This window comes from Myxocyprinus asiaticus, chromosome 13 (genome assembly GCF_019703515.2).
Source record: "Myxocyprinus asiaticus isolate MX2 ecotype Aquarium Trade chromosome 13, UBuf_Myxa_2, whole genome shotgun sequence".
Classification (NCBI taxonomy): Eukaryota; Metazoa; Chordata; class Actinopteri; order Cypriniformes; family Catostomidae; genus Myxocyprinus; species Myxocyprinus asiaticus.
The window spans coordinates 13,793,103-13,818,177 of NC_059356.1; the positions used below are offsets into that span (position 1 = coordinate 13,793,103).

At 37.4% G+C, this 25,075-nt stretch overlaps 1 protein-coding gene across 5 annotated transcripts in view; it reads left to right on the forward strand.

The window, feature by feature from the left end:
• LOC127450642 (brain-specific angiogenesis inhibitor 1-associated protein 2-like) overlaps positions 1-25,075 on the forward strand; it is a 165,509-nt gene that overhangs the window by 78,705 nt on the left and 61,729 nt on the right. For all 5 annotated transcript variants that reach the window (XR_007899012.1, XR_007899011.1, XM_051714906.1 and 2 more), the window contains exons 4-5: positions 17,610-17,671; positions 17,848-17,919. Coding sequence is in view for 3 of the 5 variants with exons in the window: in XM_051714906.1 (XP_051570866.1) it covers positions 17,610-17,671; positions 17,848-17,919 (134 nt within the window). In the remaining 2 variants the exon portion in view is untranslated. The remainder of the gene's footprint in view (positions 1-17,609; positions 17,672-17,847; positions 17,920-25,075) is intronic.

Consider the following 25,075-nt stretch of genomic DNA (forward strand, 5'->3'; position numbering starts at 1 on the left):
ATATAAGATAAATCATATCACAATTTTTGCACCTTTTAATGTAAAAATTACAACCTAAACAATGCCACTGAAAACCAAAGTGACACATTTCAGAGAAAAAAAATAAAAAACTTAACTAACTGCACAAGTGTGCACATCCCTGAACTAATACTTAGTTGAAGCACCCTTTGACTTTATTACAGCACTCAGTCTGTTAGCTTGGCACATCTTGACTTGGGAATATTTTCCCACTCTTCTTTGCAAAAATGTTCCAGATCTGTCAAATTGTGAGGGCATCTCCTGTGTATGGCCCTCTTCAGGTCCTCCAACAAATTTTCTATAGAATTGATTTGGATGTGTGCTTTGGATCATTGTCATGCTGAAAGGTGAAATATCTCCTCATTTTCAGATTTCTAGCAGATGCCAGAAGGTTCTGTACCAAAACTGACTGGTACTTAACTATTTATGATTCCCTCCACCTTCACTAAAGCCCCATTTCCAGCTGAAGAAAAGCAGCCCCAAAGCATGATGCTGCCACCACCATGCTTCACCGTGGGTATGGTGTTCTTTTGCTGATGTGCTGTTGTTTTTGCACCAAACATACCTTTTACAATTTTGGGCAAAAAGTTCAATCTTGGTCTCGTCAGACCATAGCACATTTTTCCACTTGGTTTTTGGACTAGATTTAGGTTTTTGCAGGCTTGGATGTTGTTGTTGTTGTTGTTGTTTTTTTTTTTTTTTTTTTTTTATCATAAAAGGCCTGCGTCTTGCCACCCTACCCCATAGCCCAGACAGATGAAGAATATGGGAGATAGTTATCACATATAGGGAGCAACCAGTACTTGCCAGAAAGAGCTGCAGCTCCTTTAATGTTGCTGTAGGCCTCTTGACAGCATCCCTGACCAGTTTTCTCTTTGTCTTCTCATCAATTTTGGAGGGATATCCTGTTCTTAATAATGTCACTGTTGTGCCATACTTTCTCCACTTTTTGATGATCGTCTTTACTGTGTCAGTGGTATATCTAATGCCTTGGATATTTGTAGCCCTCATCTGAGCGATACCTTTCAACAATGAGATCCCGTTGATGCTTTGTAAGCTCTTTGTGGCCCATGGCTCTTGTAGTAGCATGCAACCAAGAAGGTGTCAGAAAAATCCTACAAGAACAGCTGAGATTTATTTGGAGTTAATCAGTCACTTCAGGTGAAGACAGGTGTGTACCATTTCAGATGAGCTTGATGATTGGTTGATTCTGAACACAGCCACATACCTATTAGAAAAGGGTGTGCACACTTATGCATTTAAGTTTTTCTCTGAAATGTGTCACTCTGGTTTTCAATGGCATTGCATAGGTTGTAATTTTTACATTAAAGGTGCAAAAAGTCTGATATGATTTATCTTTAATTTTTTACATCACAAAAACCTGCTGTTTTAACAGGGGTGTTTAGACTTTATATCCACTTTATATCCATAAGATGATAACTTAAAATTTGGCCAAAACGAGAAATAATATGTGGCAGCAAAATTAAGATACCTAGCTTTTGGAACAGTCTTCACGTCGGGAGCGTGCCTATGATGCCTCAAAATGCTACCTCTGGAGGACGCTCACTAGGTTTTGGACCTAGTGTCTTCTCCTTACAACCATAATTGTGTTCCATTACCTGGCGCTTGGAACATGACATGTAGACTTATTCACACTGCCCCAACAAACGGCAACAAATACTAACAAACACCAACATCCAACACTTGTCGGATTTGTTAGAACTCCAAAAAAACTCTGACATAATCTGACTTCATCGCGAACCGTTGCCATGATAATGAGGTAAGCGTCCCTGTCAACTCACAGAAAATGCGCATTTTTGTTGCGAACATAAGGAATTCCGTTCCTTTCTAAAGAAAACATAACTTCATGCTAGTGTTGGGTTCAACAGTTTGTGTGGATGACATGCGTGAGGGAGTATGTACAAACAAGCAAGACATGTACGGGATGAATTTGTGCTTAAGTGCTCTTTTCACTCGCATGAAAAACATAGATCTTTTATTTCTAGTTCCTGCAGAACTGCAATAATATTAACTTGTATCTGCAATAATATAAAATATTAACTTTCCCCACATTTTGTGGACAAACTAAGACTAGATGTGTGTTTTTTTGGCGCTGGATTTCCATCCTGTGACGGAGCTCTCAGAATGAATAAGTTCCTAGCAAATACAAAACGTTTTTAAAATGTTTTATAGGTTATAGCCTAATGTCCCTACATGCTGAACATAATATTTATATACTAAATCATGCAGGTTTGGCTTCATTTGCAACCTCGTCCTTGTCAGTCGTCTTCACAGGCAAACAACGACACACAAATACACATAAGTTTGTTGGTGTTTGTTGGATCAGTGTGAGCACGACAGTTTTGTTTCTCAACATTCTAAATACAACAGCCAATTTTAGGATGATGGAAATATTGTTGTCTGGCGTTTGTTGGGGCAGTGTGAACTGGCCTTAAGGAAACAAAATGGCAATGCAACCTTTTAGCTTTGCAGATGTTAGATTATCAACAAACAGATCTGCTATTGTAGCAACCAAATTGAGGATTAATAAAACAATGCCGTTCATTGCCTGAAATGCCCATATCTCTGCAAAGCTGTGAATTTGTGCATAAGATTAGAGACCAGAATATCATAGAGACTTGTGGATGGGCTCTTTTGTCTCGGAAGCAACCACCCTAAAAATACTTAGCAACTCTCTAGCAACCACCCAGAGCATCCAAACAATGGCATAGCAAGTAGGGCTGGGTATTACCAACTATGCCAGGAAACTGGAAGTCTGCTTTCAAATGCTGTTACACTTTAAGAAGTTGGAAATTCCGACTTTCCGAGTTGAATGGAACACAGCATTTAGCTGTAAAAATGGGCCAGATGGAAATAGTCATAGTTGCAACATCTAAATCATGAGCACATTAACAAATGACCACCCCCGTTTGCATATCAACACCATTATTGAACAACTTTCTGGGCAATCATTACAGAAATGTACATATCTTTACATTCTACTGTACCTTTAAGATGTTTACATATAGAATTCTTAAAATAAACAGTTGCAAAAACAGACTGTTTAATTGTAATGATCCTAGAGAGGGGAGGGGGATCAAATAAAAAATGAAGTGCAGAATATGCCCTTTAAAATGCTCTCTGTGGCAGTCCATTTCTGTCAGAGCACACACATCTGAGGTCATTTCCTGAATCAATCTGTGCTCCACTCTTGAATACGTCTCCATAGGTAAGGGGGGTGGTTTGTGCTGAGAACAGATTGATTCTCCAGCTTGTGAGATAATGCTGTCTCTGGATTTCTTTGGGGTATTTCAGTCATGTCCTCATCTCTCTGGCTCATTCCAGCAGGCTGTCACACTGCTGCTTTATGGTACAGCATGTTTGTCGTGTCAGAGGGGTTCCACCTCCTCTTTCCCCCTCTTACCATGAGCCGTGGAGCACAGGCTGTGCCAAGAGGATCCCTCACGCATGCCCTTCACCATCTAAACTGCCAAAAAATGCAGTTTTGAGTCCAAGCATCCCTGTCAGATTGAATGGATACATTAACACACTGTGTTGTCTGTCAGGATTACAGACTCTCTGATCTCTGCGTCTTTACTTTCCCTCTGTTTCTCAGCCTCAGATTTTTTTCTGGTGAACAAAGACACAAATAAACACACCCTCACAAAAACACGCTTGCAGAAAATTGTGTGTTTTTCACAAAATCCCATATGGTTCTTGTGTGGTTTTGGAGCAATTTGCATGTGCTCCCAATGTTTTACAAGGCACTTCTAACTAAACTAAAACACATAAATTGAAAATGCTTCCAAATGTGTTCACATGTAAAATGAATGTGCATCCATTACAAAACGGACTGTGGTGGTACCATGGCACTAACATTAACTAAGACCACATCCACATGAATCTGTTTTCGTCTGAAAACTCTGTTTTCAGTTTCCTAAAGTAGCTTCCACAGTGACATGCGGCACTGCACTTCACTCCATAGAGCTCCATGTATTGGACAACGGTGATGTGAGTCATGTGGAAGCCCATTAATGTCATTGTTTTCCAAAATAAGCTGTTCTGGAGAGCATTTTTGAAAGTCACCATTTTCAGTGGAGGAAAATGCCGTTCCAGTTTGATTGAGAGGCACAAGCGTAGCAAAATCAATGCGTTTCAATAGAGCTGTCAATCGATTAAACATTTCAATCGAAGTAATTACATGATGTACTGTGACGTGATCAATTAATCGAATAAATCACAATTAGTCGTGTATCAGTATTTACTGAAAAAGGCCCCCAAATAAAGATAATTTAGTATATAATAACTAAAATAATTATAAATGTATAATAAATAGGCCTATTATAATTCAGATTATTCAAATACATTCCATTTACATATGTGACAACAGACAAGTAAAGCATTTGGACAATGCAAAAAGTGGCTTTAAAAGTCAAAGTATTGTTTGTTTTATTTCCATATCATTGAACTTATCCCTATTATTGGCCTACTTCCCTTTATGCTATTTTTGATTGTTGGTCTATGTGCTCACGCACCAGATGGACTCTTTTGGAGAGTCTCACTTGAGTTGCGTCGTGTCTCAAGATGGCTGCATACTGTTGTGCTTGTTGCAGTCATATTTTGGAAGGCTGCACTGCTTGCTCGCTGGTTTGAGGCGTGTTGCCTGTTCAGTTGGAGCCCTGACTGCCCCCTACTGCATCAAGGTGGAACACCAAGCTTGAATTGCTCTGATTGTAAAGAACATTCCTTAATACAGAATTTATGTACTGGTCGGGAGCATGATTAACTGACACGATTAAATGTTGTTATTATTAACACATTATGGTTCATAATTAATTGCACTAAATTAACATTAACGCATTCAATTATCGCAACAGCCCTCATTTTCAAATGAAACGCAGTAGTGTGGATGTCGCCTTACTGTCAAATACTAACAGTCAAAGTGAACCTTTGCAAAAATTAAGCCACTAACTTCCTAGAAATTGTAAAGTAGTATGTTGGTGGCTCTTTTCTGTTCTCATGCAGCACGAGTTGGATTTTAATTTCCCCTCATCTGTATGCTAATGCTACAGTATATGCTAGTTTGCTGGCTTGAGTTGCACTGTACTAGGGGAGATCAGTGCCTCCTGTGCCTCTGTGTCTCTTAACAGCAGTAAAGCTGACATGCAGAGGTCATGATGTCGCTGCACTGCATAGTTTTTACTGGGTCAGTAGGACAAGATCTCTGCCCTGCCACAGCCAGTCTCCAGCTATTTGTGATTTAAATTGCTCATTATTTTGAGCAGTGTGGCTTGCTTAGCATTATGTTAACTACACACACATATACAAACTTCAGCGTATAAAAGTACATTGCAATCATTCAGAGTCTGTAAGGGACCATCCTATTGGAAACTATTTACTGTAGGTCCAACAGCGGAGAAAGTAGGCTAGTGATATAAATCATGTGAAGGAACTGCTAAATATATTTATCTTCACTTCAGTTTCAAACCATAGCGTACCATGGAATCACCATGTTTTTGGACATGGTACCATGTTAATACCATGGTATTCTCTGAAGTACCTTTACAATAAAGTACCATGTAAATAGCATGCACCATGTAATATGTAAAGTGTGCGCAATATGGTAATCATTCCATAAATATGTATTTCACTACAGTAGGAAATATTGCAAATCTATTCAGAAAATAAAGTGATTTCCAGGTTACCATATTGAACTGACACATCCTAAACATCCAAGTGTAATTTCCACCTTTTTAAAGGTGCTATATGTAATATTTTTACTGTACTAAATCATAAAATGACCATAATATGTCATTAGAGAATTAGGAAACATGCTAAGCTGAAATACTGTCTTCTCCAATAACAATGCTACAGCCTTTGAAGTTTCCGTTCCGGGCCGGAATTTCTGTTTATGTTTTGGCCTGTGTGATCCCGCCCACTGCCCGCTCACCAATAGAATTTCGCCACCGCCAGGTTGCCAGATATGAACAAGTTTGCAGGCAAACACACTGCGTGCTGCAGCCATGGAAGCCAGCAAACGAACTGGATCAGAGATAACAGATTCCACCCGACCTAAAAAGCCTCATCATCTGTCTAATAACCACCATGACCAGAGGCATAGTAAAACAAGGATAAATATTGGAGATGCCTTTGGAAGATGGAGACCGCTTAAAGCCCAGAAATCCTTTAAAATGGATGCTGAGTTGGCTAATTCTGGCAACCCGCGTGAACTTCGAGTCTGGGGCGGGGCAGACAACTCTCTAATATTTAGAATTTGGACTGCAGTACCCATTTCAATTGCTTGTTGTCAATCTTACATATAGCACCTTTAAATCATCTGGTTGCAGTCAGAGTAGTAAGTGCTATTCATGTTGCACCAAGCCCACCAGATGTCTTTTATCAAACCATTGTTTAAGTCTGGTTCTAGGACACCATTCATTTTCTAAACAGGGGAACAGTTTTTTACGATAACTTATAAATCTTTAAAGGCACACCTACTGTGAGCCCCAGGGTTTATAATCAATGGCATATGCATCTGTTAAAACCATCAGTCAGTGTTATTTCATTTTATGTATTTTTTTTTAAAATCTTTTTAAATGTTCTTAACTCCCCACTGTTGATCACAGTTCAGCAGTCACAATTTGTATATTTTCTCCCCAACAACTGCATTATCATCAATAACATTTTAAACTGTTCTAACATTTTACAGTGTTTATATGAACTGGAGGACCTCATTAGGTACTTCTTTAATAGCTTTGTTTATAAATACATTTAAAAAAAATTACTCCATTGTAGGATGTCATGGTTTCAGGCCAAAAAGTTGATGTAAATCAGTGTTAAAATTTTATACAGGTCAAATTGACCCGTAAGATCATTCAAAGGTTAAAGAGCAATTCTGGTGAATGACTTCACTATCAATGATTCTGAGTAGAAATTATCCACCAATCAGAGAATCGCAGCAAACAAAGAGCGCCAAATAAACTCTGCAGCAATCGGTAGTGATTACACTGTTCCATATTCATTTTCTCTGCCCACATACAAGGATAAAATAAAATGCTACATAGAAAACAGTGTCAGAAATTTCCGGCAGTGAGTTTGGTTCATATGCGTTAATCTTTCGTCTTGTTCATGAAGTGACGCGATATGCACTGCTCTAATTTACATGCAAACACTTTCCGCTCCAGAATGTCCATTTTTAGCAGCAATGTAGAGATTCTGCATTAAATTTGAATTAAATCTTATTTTTATTAGCGGTACATCCCATTTGTTATCAGATTTTCAAAAGCTATGGCCAGTTGTGCAGCCCACTAATAAAATGATTTAGGGCATCCAGCAGTAGAAATGCCCTCTACAACCAACAATACAGCCACTTGGCAACCTCCAGTGATGAAATCTCTATATCTGTGAATGGGGCAAAAGACTGCATTTGCAATACAATGTGACATAAGTACCACTTGATGCAGCAGCGCACCAGGGGATACATAATACCGTGTCAGTAGCAGCACCATGGGGAATGATGTAATCTGCTCACTGTACAAAATGACAAAAGACACTGTGCAGCTACGTTAAGCTGATATACAAAGACCTCCATTTTGTTCTTCAGAATGCTGGCACTCCATATCTTAGTTTGGCTGGAAGCCTCAGCGTTTCGACTATTCCCATGATACCCCACAGTGATCCACTCTTGTCCATTGTCAGTGATTCACTCTGCTCTCCTACTCGTTCTCCTCCTCCCAGACTGGTCTGGCCAGTTGGGTTTGCCTGCAGCTGCTGTTTCTCTCCATAACCTGTATTAGTTTCATTTCACTGACACTCCTGTGATCTAGATGTTCAGCCATAAATGTTTGCATATAGAGCCAGTGGGGTGAGATGGGGATAGGAATTATAGGAGGGCTGATTTGATTAGATGGGCTCTTCTAAGTCTTTCTCACACACACTCTTATGTCTATAGTAGAGTCTAGGGTCACAAAAAGGTCACAGTGTTCGACTAGTTGATTAGTGAATGGGAGAATTCATAATAGTCAATATGGCGGCCCCTTCAACTTTAGAGTTTGAGTGTTTACTTGCACACAAATATACTAAAAAAATCAAATTATTAACAAAACCCAACAATGCAACCAAACCACATTTACATGAGACAAAATCATTGGGTTATTCTCTGTTCATCAGTTTATGCTTAAACTATGACCTTACCCTGATCGAGGAAAACTATTTAAGCCTTTTACCTGATGGTGTCGGCATATTGCACATATTGGTGTAAGATCATGCATGTAAACGCACTCTTTGTTGACTTTAGTTTGTTTACTCTGGGACGTGCATGCACATTTGCTGATCCAGCTTAAAGTTTTTTGTCTGTGTGATTTGATCTAAAGAAGCACAATTTTTGGCATTTATTTAAACCACTGTTATCAGGTTTTATTCCTGATTGGAGATTTCTGTCTTTTTCTATTTAAATGGATAGTTTACCAAAAAATTAAAATTCTCATCATTTACTCATCCTTATACCATCCCAGATGTGTATGACTTTCTGTCATCTTCTGAACACAAATTAAGATTTTTAGAAGAATATCTCAGCTCTTTTGGTCCATACAATGCAAGTGAATGGGTGCCAAAATTCTGAAGCTCCGAAAATCACATAAGTCAGCATATAAGTAATCTATAAGACTCTAGTGGTTAAATCCATATCTTCAGAAGCAGAGTGATAGGTGTGGGTGAGAAACAAATCAATATTTAAGTCTTTTTTTTTTTTTTTTTTTTTTTTTAACAATAAATTCACCTCACTACTTAGTCAGTCTGCACTTTAACTTTCACATTCTTCTTGTGTTTTTGGTGATTCACATTCTTCATTCATATCACCTGCTACTGGGCAGGGAAAATAATTTCTCACAAAAATGTACTTATATCTGTTTCTCACCAACACCTATCATATCACTTCTGAAGATATGGATTTAACCACTGGAGTCCATTCACTTGCATTATATGGACCTACAGAGCTGAGATATTCTTCTAAAAATCGTCATTTGTGTTCAGCAGAAGAAAAAAAGTCATACACATCTGGGATGGCATGAGGGTGAGAAAAAGATGAGAGAATTTTCATTTTTGGGTGAACTGTCCCTTTAAGTAGATAGGAGCTGCACTTGTGTGACTGGAAAGAGTTGCCCCACTGAACGTGGTTAATCCGGCCCTGTGAAGGAGCAATTTTACTATTATAACTCATTTTGTTGTCGGGCAGATAAAGGAGGAAGCGGGAGCTGGTTTCCACGATCCATTTGAGTCATGTTTTCTTTCTTAATACACAGCAATCGCTTACAGCTTACATAAAACAAAGTGGCTTTGCAGCATCCACAAATAAAGTTCAGCTTTTCAGCAATCAAACAAAGCACTCAGTAATAATCACACAATCTCTTGTGTGTCCCTCCCCTCTCTCTGTGCACCAGGCCATTTTTATCTCCCCCGTCTCTCACTGCAAACACAGAAACCGTAATTACCCGCAGTTCATCTCAGGTGAACCTCCTTACCGCTTCCTCTCTCCCCAGATGGGCGCTCGACCACGCCCTCGCCTCCACAATTATATAATAGCTCACACCTAAACATTAACATTTCTGCCATCATTTACTCACCCTCGTCATTCAAAACCAGATTGACTTTTTTTCAAGATGCACTTACAATAGAAGTGAATGGGGCCAGTTCCAAAACGTTAAAATATGATAAAATCGCTGACCAACCTTATCTGTGTAAAGCAATATCCAATATTACAACTTTGTTGTCATGACACTCGTCACACTATTTTTCTACTATTTTCCGATTTTGAAAATATGTAGTTTTGCACAGCCCAAGTAGAGACGCGCAAGGCTGCAGGCACAGATTTTCCAGAAATTCTGTCCTGCTGACTGACAGGTATCTATTGTTCTCTTTGTGGTTGCATTCTGGGAGGGAGAGACCAAGACAGAAATGACGGGTCCCGAGAGAGCGTGCGTGTGTGTGTTTCTCATGTATGTTGCATGAATACGCTTGCTTGCCGAGTCGAGCGCTCAGCAGTGACCGTGACTCTTCCTGGCCCCAGTGCTGTCTGTCAGTCAGGCAGCTGTGCACAAACCAAAAGGAATGCGGATGTCAGAGGTCCGTTTTTCAAGAGTTCAAATTACCTGCATGCTAATAGCTCCTGTCAGGCGGTTTTCTGAAAGGCTTGCTTTTCTGTAGAAACACCCTGCTTATCTCCTTAAAACTTATCAGTTTAAAGATCTAAAATATGTGGTCTTATTTGCAGTGGCTTGGACACGTCAGTCAAACTTAAAATTGTGTGAATACCATTGCATTAGATTTAGAATTTTTGTGGCATTTATTTGAAAGAAAATAGCACAAACACACTTCAAGCAAAACCGTTCGCAAAAAGAAGTTTGTTAGGTTTCAAATGATAAAACAAAAGATTGTTCAAAAATAAAGACAAGGTATTTGGACACCTTCTGGTTGGCAACTTTGTGGAATATGTTCATATGTAATATGATAAAATACACCTGTGTTTACTCTGCATGGACCTGAGGGGAACAGACTTTATACATTCACAAAAAATATGTTATTAGTAATTGGAAAAAAGTTTAAGGTTTAACGTCATTTGTTAGCAGATGCCACTTAATTGATATTCAAGGATCAAGTAAGAAGCTTTTTTTCCAGCTGCATATTGGGAATGAATGTTTGGGTGTGTCTGTGTATTTTTCTTTTTTTTTTTTTTTTGTGGAGGAAGCTTATATCTGTGGTCATAAATTATCATTCCAGGTGTGTGTCACTCCCGAACTTGCAATGGTTGACATGGTGATAACCATGGTGACTATTTTGACCAAAATAATTTATCACCAGATAATTGTTAATAAAGCCCAGTTAACAGAGGAGCCATATTTTGTTTATGCTCTGTAACCAGAGACAACCAGACGACGAGCTGTCTGTGTGTTCAAAAGTGACACAATTATTTGTTCAGTTCTGTTCTGAACACTCTGTGCATTACACATGTTTATAGCTATAACTACTTCAGTAGATTTTTACAATATTTCCACTTTACTAGACTATTGACATTTTTGTTGACTTCTACATTTTGAAAAGAAAATGAGTACTACCACCCCTGGAGTTCGCTAGTTCGCTAGTTCGAATCCCAGGGTGTGCTGAGTGACTCCAGCCAGGTCTCCTAAGCAACCAAATTGGCCCGGTTGCTAGGGAGGGTAGAGTCACATGGGGTAACATCCTTGTGGTCGCTATAATGTGGTTTGTTCTCGGTGGGGCGCGTGGTGAATTGAGCGTGGTTGCCGCGGTGGATGGCGTGAAGCCTCCACACGCGCTATGTCTCCGTGGCAACGTGCTCAACAAGCCACGTGATAAGATGCGCGGGTTGACTGTCTCAGACGCGGAGGCAACTGGGATTCGTCCTCCGCCACCTGGACTGAAGCGAATCACTATGCGACCACGAGGACTTAGAGCGCATTGGGAATTGGGCATTCCAAATTGGGAGAAAAAGGGGAAAAATCCCCCCCCCCCCAAAAAAAGAAAACGAGTACCGTTATTACTCCTATACATTTCTCCAGACTCTCATTACTTTTGCGACAGCAAACCTCCAAAAATATCACCGCTCCAAGCGTAACCTGCATGCGGCTCGGCAATAGAATGTCAGATTTGAATACAAATCTTTTAAGTCAGATCTTTTGATCAAGTTGATTCTTTTGAATCGGTCTGAATGATTATTTTGGTGAATTGTGAGAAGCACCTTGGATTAGGTTGCCATGGCTGTATGATCATCTTATTTATGCCATTAACTTGATACTTTTGATACTTAAGTACATTTTAATAACAGTTATTTGAATACTTTTGTCATGAGCTACTTTAACTTTTACTTGAGTCAATTTCCATAAAGGTATCTGTACTTCACTTAAGTATGACGATTGAGTACTTCATACAACACTGATGCATTTAAAGTAATATTTCACCCAAAAATGAAAATTCTGTCATAATTGATTCACCCTGCCATTGTACTCAAGATAGACTGGGTTATTAATTAAAAATTATCCTTTTGTGTTCTGCAAAAGAAAGTCATAGGGGTTTGGAACAACATGAGTGTGAGTACAATATGACAGAATTTTAATTTTGCGTGAACAGTCCCTTCAAGAAAAATCCAGTTGTCACTGCCTGAAGTTTTCGGGAGTGAATGTGTATGTGGAATGCTGTTTTAACTCCTGTAAATAACCAAACTCTGCATGTACAGGATTAAGCATTGTGAATAACAACCGCATTTAGCTACAGTGTTTGTGGCTTGTGTGTGTGTGTGTGTGTGTGTGTGTGTGTGTGTGTGTAGGCCCTAGCGCTGCATTTGTTAATTGATTCAGGTGCTAAGAACAGTTAAAATACCTCTTTAGATTGTAAGTCTTGAGGCTGGAGAGCACTGCTGATTATTTGTAATCCGTTTAGGTGGCGTGCTGTGTGTCTGCAGACTTATGATGCAGACCACCTTTTCTTTTAATAAGTCTGACAGAAGATTGTTCATGCTTGAAAGTGCGTCCAAGAAGGGTTGACATGTAGTCATCATTCTGCACCATATACCTGTTTTGTTGTTGTTGTTGTTGTTGTTGTTGTTGTTGTTGTTGTTTTTATTTTTAATCATCCTCTGATTAGGTTGTGATTTGTGTTGCAGTAACTTTATTAACTGCAATCAAGCCATAAAAATATATTCTGATCATCATTATAAATGTAATTAAATGATTAGGTCCAAATAATTGTTTGTTCAGATGTTATAATTATTGTGTCATGTCATATCTAGCAAAACCAGCAACAAAACAAAGGCATTCCCAGGATTCCTGTAATTGTCATGGACTTCTACATTTATATTGTTGCTTAAATTAGGCACATTTTTATATTATAAACTTGACCTCAGACAGACATGTCCAAAATATATTGGCACCCCAAATTAAATGACTACCGGCTCAAAATCCTAGAATGACATTTCAGTATACTGTACTAATACAAGGTTTCATTAACATGACAATTTACTACCTTTTTATCTCTGTAACTGTGTCTGTCTATTGTGACTTAGTTGATCTATGGTTTAATTGTATAACCAGTTTATGCAGAAATCCAGGTAGATCATGAATTTCTATTTTTCTCATTTTGCTTCACAGTCAACTGAATCAGTATAAAACCTTAATTAGCTTAATTTACCTAAGGTGTGTATGTGGAGGCAAAGACCTCTAATTTTTATGTTTAGATTAAAGAGAGTTCACCTAAAAAATAAAATTCTCTCATTTACTCGCCCTGATGTCATCCCAGATGTGTATGACTTTCTTTATTCTTCAGAATAAACTAAGATTTTTAGAAGAATATTTCAGCTCTGTTGGTCCTCACAATGCAAGTGAATGGTGAACAAAACTTTGAAGCTCAAAATCACGTAAAGGAAACATAAAAGTAATCCATAAGACTTGAGTGGTTAAATCCATGTCTTCTGAAGCGATATGATCAGTCAGAAACAGATCAATATTTAAGTCCTTTTTTTTACAAAAAATATCCACTATATTGATCCGTTTCTCACCCACACCTATCATATTGCTTCTGAAGATATGGATTAAACAACTGGAATCTTATGGATTACTTTTATGTTTCCTTTGTGATTTTTGGAGCTTCAAAGTTTTGTTCACCATTCACTTGCATTATATGTACCTACAGAGCTGAGATATTCTTCTAAAAATCACATCTGGGATGGCATGAAGGTGAGGAAATAAAGTTCCAGATAAGCTTTAAAGGATGTGGGTGGTATGTGATTAATGCTATATTTTTATTTATTTATTTTTTATTTATTTTTTGCATCAGTGAAATGTAATGGGAAAAAAATGAATATACAAATGTGCAATTGTGTCAAGAGTTGTTATTAAAGCAGTACTGTGTGTCCTCCATGTTCTGAGTCTAGCCTGTTTTTGTTAATGCTCCGTACCGCTTTGTCACTGTTTGCTTGGCTGACTGATTATTTTGGACTGCAATTCTCATTTAAATGTAGAGATCATTCTCAAGATTAGGAGGTAAAATTCAAGCAATTGACCCATAAGGGTTGCATTTTAGAATAGTTCACCCAAAAATGAAGGTCTTTCAACATTTACTCACTCATGTTGTTCCAAACCTTTATGAATTTCTTTCTTAGAACACAAAAGAAGTGGAAAGTGACCTAAGGTTGTCAAGCTCTAAAAGTGAAAATAAAACACCATAAGGGCACACTATATTCCATACTCCAAGTCTTTTGAAGCTGTACTATAGCTTTGTGTGATGAGCAGACCAACACTGAAGTCATTATTCACTAAAAATGCTGCACTCCGCTGTAGCTTTCAGTGAAGAACAACTTAAATTGGTTTCTTTTCCTCACAAATGATGGCTTCAGAAGACTTGGAATAAAGTGCACAAGTCATATGCACTAATTTTATGATGCTTTTTTTGGAGCTTGACACTCACTGGTCAGCATATGTTTTTGTTTGAAAAGAGCAGTGTAAACATTGCACTAAACATCTCCTTTTTGTGTTCCATGGAGTAAACTAAGTAAAAAGGTTTGAAGCTAAATTAAGGTGAGTAAATAATGACGGAATATACGTTTTTGGCTGAATTGGTTATCATTAAGATCTTCAGGAGCCTCTTTCAGACTAATCAACAGGCTGCATGTTTGAGTCAAATGCTTGTATTCTTCAGTGAGAGCTCTCCAACATGCAGGGATCTGATGTGTGCTGATACGCTAGATTTAAACTAATAGTTAATCCAAAAATGAAAATTCTCATCATTTACTCACCCTCATGACATCCCAGATATGTATGACTTCCTTCAGCAGAACACAAATAAAGATGTTTAGAAGAATATTTCAGCACTGTAGGTCCATTTCAATGCAAATGAATGGTGACCAAAACTCTGAAGCTCCAAAAAGCACAAAGGCAGCATAAAAGTAATCCCTAAAACGAATTGGTTTAATCCATGCCTTCTGAAGAGATATGATAAATGTGGGTTAGAAACAGATCAGTATTTAATTTCTTTTTTACTATAAATCTCCACTTTCACATTCTTTTTATTTTTATTTTTGGCTATTCACATTCTTCATGCATATCGCCATCTACTGGGCAGGCAGGAGAATTTATAGTAAAAATGGACTTAAATTGTTCTGTTTCTCACCCACACCTATCATATCGCTTCAGACAACATGGATTAAACAACTGGAGTTTTATGGATTGTTTATGCTGCCTTTATTTGCTTTGTGGAGCTTCAAAGTTCTGGCCACCATTCACTTGGTGAAATATTCTTCTAAAAATCTTCATTTGTGTTCAGCAGAAGAAAGAAAGGGACACATCTGGGATTTATTTTTGGGCAAACTATCCCTTTAAATTGGCTAGTAAGAAATGTTCAGGCATGTGCAAACACTATTTCCGCATTGCACAGTGCTTAAAGACATCCTGTACCAGCTAACTTTAGGTTTTGCTAAGTTTGAAGCAGGTCAGGGCGGCGTGCTGTTGTCTTCCATTGCTGTGCGTTCTTTTCACAGTGTCTCTTCTGTGCTCTGCTCACTGTCTGTTCCTTTCCTCACAATGCATTGCATATTCAGAAGCAACAGCATGTAGGTATATTAAAACAACACGACTTTCACCGGCTGCATGGCCTTGTTTGGTTTGTTTTTGTTTCCTTTTTCTTTACTCTGTTGCAGAAAGTTTTGCAACATTCTGACAGTCATCCTCTTTTAGAAGCACTGTAGCATTGAAAAATGAAAAGAGAAATGAAAGCAGACAGCCGTTTATCTTTCCAATTTACAGTTATTTTAGGCAGTTTGTTTGGTTTTGTTTAAAGGATTAGTTCAGCCAGAAATGAAAATTCTGTCATTATTTACTCACCCTGTTGTCTTTGTAAATCCATACACAAAAGGAGAAATTTTGAAGAATCTTAATGCAGCTCTTTCTCATATCATGTGAGTTTATAGTGACTAGAGGCTGTCAAACTCCAAAAAGGACAACAAAAAAAAAAAACACCATAAAAGGGGTCTTTATGAGTTGTGAGTGAGCAATATTCAACCTGGTCTCATAGTGAAAACGTGACTCTATATACTGTACATTTTTGCAAAACGTATTTTTGTTACACGTGCCTCCAGGTACAATTCCCTGTAGTTTCCAGGTAAAATGGACACTAGAGGCGCTAGAACAACTATGTGTTTAATTCACTTTCACTCAAATCATGACTTAAATGGCTGATAATGACTTTATAAATTATTATTTTTCTCTCTATTACTCTGAACCTGCTATTTTATGATATTGATACACTTTTACTCAAGCATCTTTTGAAAAACAATACATTTTAATGCTTGTATTACAGACTCACCTAAATATATACACTTACTCCAACACAGATAGTTTGCGTGGCAGCTCACCTGATAGGGCATTGGACATGCAGTCAGAGGACTGCGGTTCAAGTCCAGCTATGAACTCAAGCTAACACGTGACATTACAGAGTCATTGAAGCAGTAGAAATGAGGTGGTTGCTTCAGAAAATGTGCTTTTTCATTATGCTTCTGCATTTTAAAACACTAATGGTTAGATTTAGGCAAATGTTTTGGGTTAGGGAGGTATGTTTGAAACTTTTCCTAAAATTCACCCTAAAACCGCATATGAATACGACACCATTTTACTTGCTTTTGGCGCCCCCAGATGGACATTTCACTGAAAACCTGCAGCAAAATGTGATATACAGCATGTACATTTTGAATTGCAAAAATTTTGTCATGTTCACATAAATTTCATAAGACCAGGCTGGCAATATTCCATGTTTTCTGAAGTCATACGATGCAGAAGCTTTATGTGAGGAACAGACCGAAACGCAAGTTGTTGTTTGCCGGTTTCATATTGGTTTTGGCCTTGCATGTATCTATGGTATGGCTTCAGAAGACCTTAGATTAGCTTAGTTTAAGAAGTGTAAACTATTTTAATGATCCTTTTTCTGTTCTTTTTGGAGCTTAACAGACATGGTCACTTCAGGCCACTAAAGACTGTTCAAAATTTCTCCTTTTGTGTTCCACAGAAAATAATAACAGCATATGGGTTCAGAATGACACATGAGTGACTAATGACAGAATGTTTATTTGTGGGTGAACTATGCCTTTAATGCACAAAATGTTTTTGAAATGTTTTTTTTTTATATATATATATATATATATAAATCTCTTTGAAATCTTTTCATTTGGACTTGTTTTTTCTCCACCATTCATCCTGTTTTTAAGTTTTCTTTGTCTCTGTTTAATGTCTTAGTCTGTGCCATCAACCCTATGTTTGCTCGTCTTCTGTGGTGTGTGTTTAGTGTGATGGCATGATTGTAATGCACGCTGGGACTTTTTATCTCTCTTTCCTGCCTTCCTTTTGTCTTTCTTTCCTTCCTCCTTTCTGTCTTCTTTCCTAATCTTTCTTGTCTTTCTTTCCCCTCACTCAATCCCTCCCTCTGTAACACAATCTGTTGCTTTTTAACCTTACTACATTTTTTTTTCTCACTTTAAACACATGATCATGAGCTCATTTCCTGTTGTCCTTTCATTGACTGATGTCTGTCCTTCTCTGCAGGGGATGTGCTTTTCCAGATGGCAGAGGTCCACCGGCAGATTCAAGTACAGTTAGAGGAAATGGTTTGTAACCTGCTTACCCTTAAAGGATGTGACCGCAGATTCCATTTAGCATGCAACTTTTCATTTTAAGCCCATTGGCATGTCATATAATTTGCAAGAGTGTCAACAAATCTGTGTTTTTAGGTTTTAAAAAAGATGAATGAGTTTTTCATCCCAAGTCTCTGCATCTTTTGCAGTTGAAATGCTTCCACAATGAGCTGATGTCTGAGCTGGAGAAGAAGGTGGAATTGGATGCAAGATACCTGACTGTGAGTCCACACCTCATCCCACTGCTTCTGATAAACTTCCAGATAGACAAACCCACTTTGAGCTCTCGTAACACTCTGAAGAGAAGCACTTCTCTTTAGATTCCTCTGCCTGGCAGCCGACATGATCAATAACTCACACAGAATAATACATAGGCTGTTGGGAAGAGAATACTAGCATACATGCATGCTTCATAGTATTTACTGTGTGCTGCCTACTATTTTTAAAGTCATCATGAAATTAAATTTCATGCACGCTCTGGTCTTATTATACACAATGTATTGGTGCCAAAAAAAAAATTTGTCTTAGTAATCTTTTATCAAAATGATTTTTGGATGACATCATGACATTTCATTTTTCAACCCCTTGAAAATGTGCATACTCTGCCCTTCATACAGGTACATACTGCGTATTACTTTCTTAGTATGTGGAATGCAAATAAACATGCTCATAGATTTCATAGAACATCACAGCACTACACCTTCTCTCTGAGACCATACTGTAGTTCAGACTATAGTTTGATCTTGCAGTCTTGTATAGCAACAGCCCTGCTTTCCTGTGATTCCACTAACACATTCATTATGAAAAATGGAACTACACAATTTGCAAGACATTAAAGTGTATGTAACAGTGCTAAAAGAGATATCTTTAGACTGTGAGTGGGTTGAAGAAGAGCTGTGTGGAGCAGTTTATTTGGGGGGTTTGGGCAACTGGGATTGGGTGTCGCTTGTCATCATATTGTATTCAGATAAAATTAAAGCCTTGCTGTGCTGCCTTATTCAGCGCTGGAGAGAATGGTCTGCGGTCATTCCCCTTGAAAGCCAAACACCCTTTTGTCCTTCAGTCCGCACTTTCTGTGCTACACACTGAATCACTGCTCTGGAGAACATTGAGATCTCTAGATCTAAAAGATTATGAAATCCATTTTCCTGCTGCCATTTATAAGAACACTGTTTAATACAGATAAGCTATTATTTTATACAATTTCTCTTCTCTTTGCCATTTTCTCTAGTTTTTTAAAAGTTGTTAAACCTATTTGAATAACTAAATTTACTATGCATGATTATTTGGTTAGTTGCAAATGTTATTTGCATTTATTACATGATGCTCTGGAATTCTTGATTCTGATTGGTCAATGGCGCCATCTAGCGGTCTGATATCTATGAGTAACAACTGCACATACATGAATTTTTGCATCAAACCTACGGTAAGGCTCAGTGTAGGGGCCAACGCCCTGGTTTGCATTTATAGTTCTGCGTTGGTGTGTCTGCATCGTTCAGTGAGTAGGCTAAACAGCCAAAATGCTAATTATACGTTTCATACATGAACAAAGGCAATGTAATTCCTGGATTCAAAAGTATTCCTTAAATTAGTGTAGCATTTAAAAAGAAATTTAGACGTATTATTTGTTATACATGTTGCTTGCGTTGACGGGAAAAGATAAATGAAGAAATTACTGTATGCTTGCTCTTTAGTCGTTTAAATAATAATAAATATTTTAGCATACTTTTGACATTCTGTGCTAAAAAAGAAATCATCAAATTAATGAATAACTACTCGCCTGAATAACACAAAACGGGTGTCGTTTTAAAGACTTTACAATGCATATAGACAATAACCAACTCTTAAAGTTTTTAATTTTCTGACAAATAAGTGTTCTCTTTCCATAACTTATGAAGTATGATTTACTTTACACCTTACTGTCAACCATACGGTCAAATCATGGCTCACATCGCAAAGTTTGTGACTAGAATACAATAGAGGTGGACCAATAGTGGATTTTGCCGATACCGATAACTAAGGTGGGAAAACAGGCAGATAGCCGATTAATTGGCCGATAGTTTTTAAAATGTATAATATGATTGAAAACTTTCCACTCAGTGTAAAATAGTACTGAACTTTTATTACTTTCCATGGTGATACTTTAATACATTTCTCCCACACTGGTACCTTCTTCAAAGCCTTTGCCATCTGAAATTAATGAAAACATTAATTAAAATATTAGGTCAAATGTGTTTGTTGTTTAACAGTAACATAAAACACTGCCTTACAAAGCCAAATAGCAACTGAATGCTTCATTTCTACTGACAATTTAAGTCTTTTTAAAGGTAATTTTAGAATGGCATTATCTATATTACATGTGCCCTCACATGAACACATTGTATTATATAACAATGTGCCCTCTCATAGATATAAAATTTAAAGAAATATTCCAGGATCAATTCAAGTTGAGCTCAATGGACAGCATTTGTGACTATGTTGATTACCACAAAAATTAATTGACACGTTCCTCTTTAAAAAAAAAAAAAAAAAGCAAAAATCTGGGTTACAGTGAGGCACTTATAATCCCTATAAAAAACATCTCTAAATGCCATTATACTGTAGAACCAAGGAGTTCAGACTGTAGAACCCTCCAGTTTGGGCCACGAAGAAATTAAACCAAATAAGAGTTAATTTTTTCCAATTGTGGATAGTTAAAACACGCAACTATGGGCCAGCAGGTGCTCCAAATTAAGACAATTGCTTTACTCTTCCCGAATCCAAATACAATAAGCATAGATCTCAAAATAATCTGGAATAAAATGCAACACTACCTCAGATATCCATATCATTCTGGGGGGCGGGGTCTGGTTACAAAATGGACCAATCACAGCTGTTGTGGTCTGCGCCGACGCAACGTGCAGGTAAATTTTTGAAGAGGTTCACGTCAGGCTACTGCATTGGCTATCCCATGACAGCCGTAGCAGCACTTAGCCTACGCCGTAGGTTCGACGCAGAAGTATAATCGGCCTAAAGACGTATTAGACCGCTCATCAGGGTATTGCGAGTCATCTTTAGTACAGATCTCTCAGATCATTGTGCGATCTCAACAAGTAAGCTTTTTAAAATAATTTAAACTCAAATCAATGTTTCATGTCCATTTTATTTATTTGGTGAGTAGTCTTGTAATAAGATGCATAATGAGGAGTCAGATGGCCATTATGTATGTAATAAAAACCAACAGAACTCTGATGCAAACCAGAGGTGGAATTCAGCTGCTCAGTCATTTATTTATTCTCACATAATTACATAATTTCAATGCAAATCAATATTTTATGACCATTTATTTGGTAAGTAGCCATGTAATAAGCAGGATAATGTACAGTTATCCAGATGTTATTGCACAATAAACCCCTTCAGGGTGATGCAAGACCCCTTCGCTTTGAGGTCCTGGTCACCCTGTTTGGGTTTATTTTGTAATAACCGTCTGACTGCACATAATCACTTACTTAGCATTGTTTTTTCCCTGCTGTCTGTGACACTATCAGATCAGACCTGTGACCCATTTTTGGGCTGTGAGCCGCTGCCTGCGATCTTCCAGTTGTAAACCACTGATCTGTCACATCAAATTTTATTTTATTTGCTGTGCATTTTGAATCATTAATGTTCCGAGAACAGGGAATTATGGCTGGCAAAGCAGAATGTCTTTTATTTTTCAGCAAAGATGGAGCAATTGCAGCATCACTCACATGTAACACTGTCTTTATAGATGCATTCCTTCTGTGCAAGATTCTGATTTGAGCTGCCAAACTATTTATATACATGTAGTCTAGAGATCATTCTCTCATCATACCTTGTGTAGGATGTGAGAAGATTCAAATATCTAGAAATCTTCTCAGCCAAGTATATCAGCCTCCAGAATTTGACAGTGAGCCATGTTGTGCTGTTGGGAATGGAGACCTTCCCTTCTTAATTTTACAAACATCAGGATGCACTGCCATATACCCCAAACCTTTACCTTCATTACCAAACCCTAGTGAGCTGCCTTGCTAGACAGTATGTTAAAGGAATAGTTCACACAAAAATTATAGTGTTCTCATCTTTTACTCACCCTTATATTGTCTCAAACTCGTATGACTTTCTTTCTTTACCGGAACACAAACAAAGATATTTTAATTTTAAATTTTAGGTGAGAACAGACCAAAATATAACTCGTTTTTCACTTAAAATCTTGACATCAGCAGTCTCCATGGCTATCATGATTTTAAGCTCAATTAATGATCAATTCGAGCTTGAAATCATGATCATTTCTAGTGACTGCAATGGCAAGATGTACAGTGAAAAAGGAGTTAAATTTTGGTGTGTCCTCACTCAAAACAATTGGATCACATTGGAAGACATTGATTAAACCACTGGAGTCATATAGATTACTTTTATACTGCCTTTTATGTCCTTTTTGGAGCTTGAAAATGGTCCCCATTCACTTGCATTGTTTGGACAAACAGACATCATCAAACAAACACTATGAGCTATGGCTGCTATGAGAGACTGGACTATTTCTCCAGCAGTTTGGTTGTGAGATGGCAAAATATGGGACAAACGGCGTCCCATGTGAATTCAATGTGGAACGCAATTTTGTTCACTTAAATATGGGACAATTCTGTATTATATGGGAGAGTTGGCAACCCTAGTTCTGATTAACATCAAAGAGATACCTGCTTGATACTTTGTTGTTGTGTCTAGGCATGTACCAGTATCACATTTTCATCTGTTGAATGGCCTTTTATTTCTTTCTTTTTTTTTTTTTTTTTTTTTTTTTTTATCCCCTTTTCTCCCAATTTGGAATACCCAATTTCTACTACTTAGTAGGTCCTCGTGGTGGCGCAGTTACCTCAATCCGGGTGGCGGAGGACAAGTCTCTGTTGCCCCCGCTTCTGTGACAAGTCAATCGGCGCATCTTATCATGTGGCTCGTTGTGCATGTCACCGTGGAGACTCCCAGCATGTGGAGGCTCATGCTACTCTCCGTGATCCACGCACAATTCACCACGCACCCCACTGAGAGTGAGAACCACTTAATCACGACCATGAGGAGGTTACCCCATGTGACTCTACCTTCCGTAGCAACCGGGCCAATTTGGTTGCTTAGGAGACCTGGCTGGAGTCACTCAGCGCACCCTGGATTCGAACTTGCAACTCCAGGTGTGGTAGACAGCGTAAATACTCGCTGAGCTACCCAGACCCACGATTGGCCTTTTTAAATAAAAATATCACAAAAAAAATTGCTTTTGAAAAGAAGCTTGAACATTCAAGAAAGTAGGCTAAATGAGCATTTAATTAAATACACAAATAAAATTTGTATTCATTAAATATACATTAAACATTTGAAAATAAATATTAAATCAAAGGGTCACAATGTCTTAAAATATTTCACGGGTTAGGGGTTGGAAGCATTCCTCCTTCAGCCATGCTTCTCATCTATGTTGTTTTTGTTTACATTCTCTCTAGAAATATTGCAAAATACTTAATTGTTATATAATGTTCTTACCAATCATGGAACAACATTTTGCATTATTATTTTTTTTTTGTTTATTTTTTTTAAATATATGTTCGTCCTTATGACAGTAGAGGTCACCGTGATGGTCTGCCACAAAAACATGGACACATCTTGATTTTGTTCCTCATATTTCCGTTTTGGTGTCTTAATGCGAGGAATATTCTACATAATGGTATGTGCTGCAACATGGAATTCTGGTGAAAAACTTTAGGCATCCAAGATAAACTTTTGATGATACATTTTTCTCTGAGTTAATCTATTAGATGTTATTAATTGACAGTTTGAATGTCTTTCCTTTGAATCGCTTGCTTCACATACATCAGCAGGGTTGAAAAGCAAATGATCTCAAACTTGTAATTCCACATAAACATCCTTAAGTTATCAACCCAGTCTTCATTTAAAAAATATAAACTGTAAAAAACTAATTATCTTATTGAAGCAGGTATGATTTGTCTGCATAATACTTTAAAATCACTGAAATAGTGACATTTTTGCAGCAGTTGCCCCCCCAAAAAAATCTTACATAAAGGTTATGCTATAGAATTAAAACTGTATGCCTATAGATACATTTTGGAAGATAGTTCACAATACTAATTAAAAAAATACACCACCACTCATTGATTGCTTATTTATTATTATTATTATTATTATTCGCAAAAACAACATACAAAACAACATACAAATTATTTTGTTCAGCATATTACAAGAACTCATTAGCAATGGCTTTAAATGCTCAAGCATATTTTTCACACAACACTTTTGTTGCTTTTTTCACTGATTCATCATATTTTTAAAGCTGACAAACCAATCTCTAAAATATTTTTGCTCTGGGAACAACAGCTTTTGTTTTCCACCCCTGAAAAAAAAATAAAAATACTATGGCTTTTCTGCCTTAATATGAATTAAAACATGATATCAAACACACATATTCATACACATATATTTAAAATAATAATAAAAGCAGAATGAACCTGCATTGGAACATTTGAACATTTAAACATTACAAATTACACTAAAAAAAATAGCACTTTGGCTGAACATGATTCAATCATGGACAGTGCTTCCACGTGATTGAAACAAAATGGAATCAATTTAAACCCAATAAAACAGACCATGTAAAACTAACTTGAATGAGTGGTGTTCGTTTAACTTGATGAATGGTGTTCGTTTAACTTGATGAATGGTGTTCGTTTAACATGAATGAATGGTGATCGTTTAACATGAATGAATGGTGTTCGTTTAACATAAATGAATGGTGTTTAACTTGAATGAATGCCGTTCATTGAACTTGATCAGTGGTGTTAGTTTATCCTGAATGAATGGAGTTAGTTTAAACTAAATGAATGGTGTTCGTTTAACATGAATGAATGGTGATCGTTTAACATGAATGAATGGTGATCGTTTAACATGAATGAATGGTGATCGTTTAACTTGAATGAATGATGATCGTTTAACTTGAACGAATGGTGTTCGTTTAACATAAATTAATGGTGTTTAACTTGAATGGTGTTCGTTTAATATGAATGAATGGTGTTCGTTTAATATGAATGAATGGTGTTCGTTTAACCTGAATGAATGGTGTTCGTTTAACCTGAATGAATGGTGCTAGTTTAACCTGAATGAATGGTGTTCGTTTAACCTGAATGAATGGTGTTCGTTTAACCTGAATGAATGGTGATCGTTTAACTTGAATGAATGATGATCGTTTAACATAAATTAATGGTGTTTAACTTGAATGAATGCAGTTCGTTGAATATGATCAATGGTGTTAGTTTAATCTGAATGAATGGTGGTCGTTTAAACTGAATGAAAGGTGTTTGTTTAACATGAATGAATGGTGTT